This window comes from Crocuta crocuta, unplaced genomic scaffold (genome assembly GCF_008692635.1).
Source record: "Crocuta crocuta isolate KB4526 unplaced genomic scaffold, BGI_CrCroc_1.0 scaffold142, whole genome shotgun sequence".
Lineage (NCBI taxonomy): Eukaryota > Metazoa > Chordata > Mammalia > Carnivora > Hyaenidae > Crocuta > Crocuta crocuta.
The window spans coordinates 372274-374099 of record NW_027528892.1 but is presented as its reverse complement, the minus strand read 5'-3'; the positions used below and the strand labels follow the sequence as shown (position 1 = coordinate 374099).

Sequence of the window (1826 nt, the reverse complement as noted above, 5' to 3'; positions counted from 1 at the left end):
AAAAATAAATATTTTTTTAAAAAACCTGTTTGGGCTAATTGGGCTCCATTCCCAGGGTAGCCAATATATTAAACATTTTTTTTTAATGTTTATTTTTGAGAGGGAGAGAGGTTGGGGGGACAGAGTGTGAGTGGGGGAGGGGCAGAGAGAGAGGGAGACACAGCATCCGAAGCAGCTCCAGGCTCTGAACTGTCAGCACAGGTGTGGGACTCAAACCCACGAACCGTGAGATCGTGACTTGAGCTGAACTTGGACGCTTAACTGACTGAGCCCCCAGGCGCCCTTTAGGGTAGCTGATATCTAGCTCCTAATGCTGTACAGTAGCTCTACCTGTTTTGGAATTTCATACAAATGTAATTATATAGAACACATTTTAAAATTTTTTAATGTTTATTTTTTTAATGTTTATTCATTTTTGAGAGAGAGAGAGAGAGAGCACGAGCAGAGAAGGGGCAGAGAGAGAGGGAGACACAGAATCTGAAGCAGGCTCTGGACTCTGAGCTGTCAGCACAGAGCCCAATGGGTGGCTCGAACTCATGAACTGTGAGCTCATGACCTGAGCCCAAGTCGGATGCTTAACTGAATGAGCCACCCAGGTGCATGTAGAAACACGCTTTTTAATATCGGGCTTCCCTTGCTTAACATTATGCCCGTAGGCTTTATCCATATTATTTCTTGCAGCTGTCGTTTGTTTTTCCTCTTTGTTTAAGGCATCGGAACTGGATATCTGGTTCCAGCCATCGGCATCCTAAGTGAAGCAATGCTGCTCTGACTGTCTCCGAAAGTCATCACGTCCCTGTGCCAGTCAGTCTGGGCTGACATCCGGGGCAGTAACCAGTGAGCCCTGCACCTTCTCCACCTTCGTGACTTTGGGGTGTCAGCAGGCTGCTCCACCGGAGGCTCTGGGGGAGAGCGCGTCTCCTCGCCTTTTCCAGCCAGCCATCACGTCGGTCCGCCCTGGGCTCCCAGCTGCGTCGCACTGCAACTCAGGTCCTCTCTGCGACCGTGCTGAGCCCACCCGGACCTTCCCGGGCAGCGTCCCCACCTCACGGGCCTTGCATTTAGCCGCATCTGCGAAGTCTCTTTTGCTCTGTAAGGTAGCACATCACGGGCTTCAGGGATGGGGACGCAGACACCTTCGGGGGACCGGACTCTGCCTACCACACAGTCCCCCCCCCCGCCCCCCCGGGGAAGGCTGAGAAAAGAGGAAATAGCAGACGCTGCAAGTCAACACCTAGAAGAGGTTGGCTCACGCGGGCTGAGGTTCACACTCACGCTTGCTCACGAGCCGTCTGCCCCATGCGGGTGGCCTGTCCAAGTCCCAGCAGAAAGGGGTTCCAACCACAAGGAGGGGCACTCACTAGCTTGCTAATAACCCAGAGGCTCACAGGCAGGGAGAGGCAAGGACAGCCGCAGGCTGGGCAGTGGGGCCCTAGGTCGGATGTCGGAAGCCAGGAAGAGGGAGCAGAAGTGAAATTCTTTCTCGGGGTGGAATGGCTCCTGGGGTTTCCTAATCTGCCCGCTTCCTCTTCTTGGAAGGGAACACCCACTGGCGTGAGGCCCGTGCTGTCACTTGCAGGGTGAGGAAGCCCTATTTCATCACCGGGACTGTCCCCCGGCTCCTCCAGTCTCTCCCGGGCGGATCGGTGGGCTGGTGGAACCCTGGCCTGCGTGGACACCCCCTAGGCGCCGGCTGCCGTCCCCTGGGGTTCAGGACGCCCCCATGCCCCGAGCCCCGCTCTGCGACAGCCTCTGTCGCCTCTCAGCCTACCTGGAAGAGCTGGAGGCTGCGGAGCTGAAGAAGTTCAAGCTGTTCCTGAGCGCGG

The 1826-nt window shown here is 55.5% G+C and overlaps 1 protein-coding gene across 1 annotated transcript in view; it reads left to right on the top strand.

The window, feature by feature from the left end:
• The first annotated feature begins 1590 nt into the window (after positions 1–1590).
• The window catches only part of NLRP12 (NLR family pyrin domain containing 12), a 24718-nt gene continuing 24482 nt past the window's right edge, over positions 1591–1826 (top strand). Inside the window, 1 exon segment of the mRNA XM_077756914.1 lies at positions 1591–1826. This exon segment is cut by the window's right edge and continues 81 nt beyond it. Coding sequence (XP_077613040.1) covers positions 1724–1826 — 103 coding nt within the window. The 5' untranslated portion in view covers positions 1591–1723.